Source organism: Pteropus vampyrus, unplaced genomic scaffold, assembly GCF_000151845.1.
Source record: "Pteropus vampyrus isolate Shadow unplaced genomic scaffold, Pvam_2.0 Scaffold50, whole genome shotgun sequence".
Taxonomy (NCBI): Eukaryota; Metazoa; Chordata; class Mammalia; order Chiroptera; family Pteropodidae; genus Pteropus; species Pteropus vampyrus.
This window is the reverse complement of record NW_011888831.1, coordinates 3,268,037-3,269,078: the sequence shown is the minus strand read 5'-3', so window position 1 is coordinate 3,269,078 and position 1,042 is coordinate 3,268,037. Positions and strand designations below refer to the sequence as shown.

Sequence of the window (1,042 nt, the reverse complement as noted above, 5' to 3'; positions counted from 1 at the left end):
CTTGAGGGACTCAGATGACCCCCTGCAGCAGGGTTAGGGAAGAGGGGGTGGGACCTAAGCTATAACCAACTGCAGCTGCTACAGGTTCACGTGGGACATGAACCTGTAAGCATGCAGGGCTTCCTAGGTTTCACTTCTACCGAGAAAGGGGAGCCCATGATGACTGAGGCTGTAATTTGCCAAGGGGACTGACCTAGCATTAATTTACATGCCCTTTGACTATCATTGAGCAGAGCTTCTTTGGGAAACAATAACTGTTATCCCTTACAAAAAATCCTCATGCTCAGGGAGATACAAGCAGTTCTGGATGTTTGTCCTAGTTATTGGCTCCAGAGGATTTCTCCTTTAGTCCCAAAAAAGAAAAGGAGAAAGTGACGCTCCAACCTTATCAAGTCAGTGACCGCCTCCCTGTGAGCATCCGCCAGAGGGCGCCCTGCACATCAGGGTTCCGGAGGCTATAGATGATTGGATTCAGCATGGGGTTAACGACAGTGTTAAAAATTCCAACAGCTTTATCCTTATCTGAAAGCTGGGCTGAACCTAGTCGCATGTAGTTAAAGATACCTGAACCATAGAATATGACAACCACAGTGAGATGGGAGCCACATGTGGAGAAGGCTTTCCTCCTGCCTGCCGCTGAGTGGATTCCTAGAACTGCAGCTGCTACATGGGCATAGGACGTGATAATGAGAGTCACAGGGGTACCTGCCATTATAAAACCTACAGCAAAGAGCAGCAGCTCATTGAGTTGGATGCTGGAGCAGGAGAGCTGAAAGAGCTGTGGGAGGTCACAGTAGAAGTGATTGATCACATTGGGACCACAGAAGTTGAGCGTGGATATGGCTACAGTGTGGGTCAGTGCATTGGTGAAGGCACAAGCCCAGGATACAGCCACCAATATTCTCTGGACCATCTGGCTCATGCGGGTGCTATACGTGAGGGGCCGGCAGATGGCCAAGAATCGGTCATAGGCCATGGCTGTCAACAGAAAGCAGTCCACCCCAACCAAGAGATGGAAGAAGAAAAGCTGTGTGAGGCAGGC

The 1,042-nt window shown here is 49.8% G+C and overlaps 1 protein-coding gene across 1 annotated transcript; it reads right to left on the bottom strand.

Moving 5' to 3' along the window:
- Positions 1–388: 388 nt before the first annotated feature.
- LOC105291824 (olfactory receptor 3A1) lies at positions 389–1,036 on the bottom strand (the record flags this gene model as incomplete). The annotated part of the gene is made up of 1 exon (XM_011359826.1): positions 389–1,036. A coding segment is annotated over one exon (648 nt), but the record flags the coding sequence as incomplete, so codon positions are not given.
- Between the last annotated feature and the right edge of the window lie 6 nt (positions 1,037–1,042).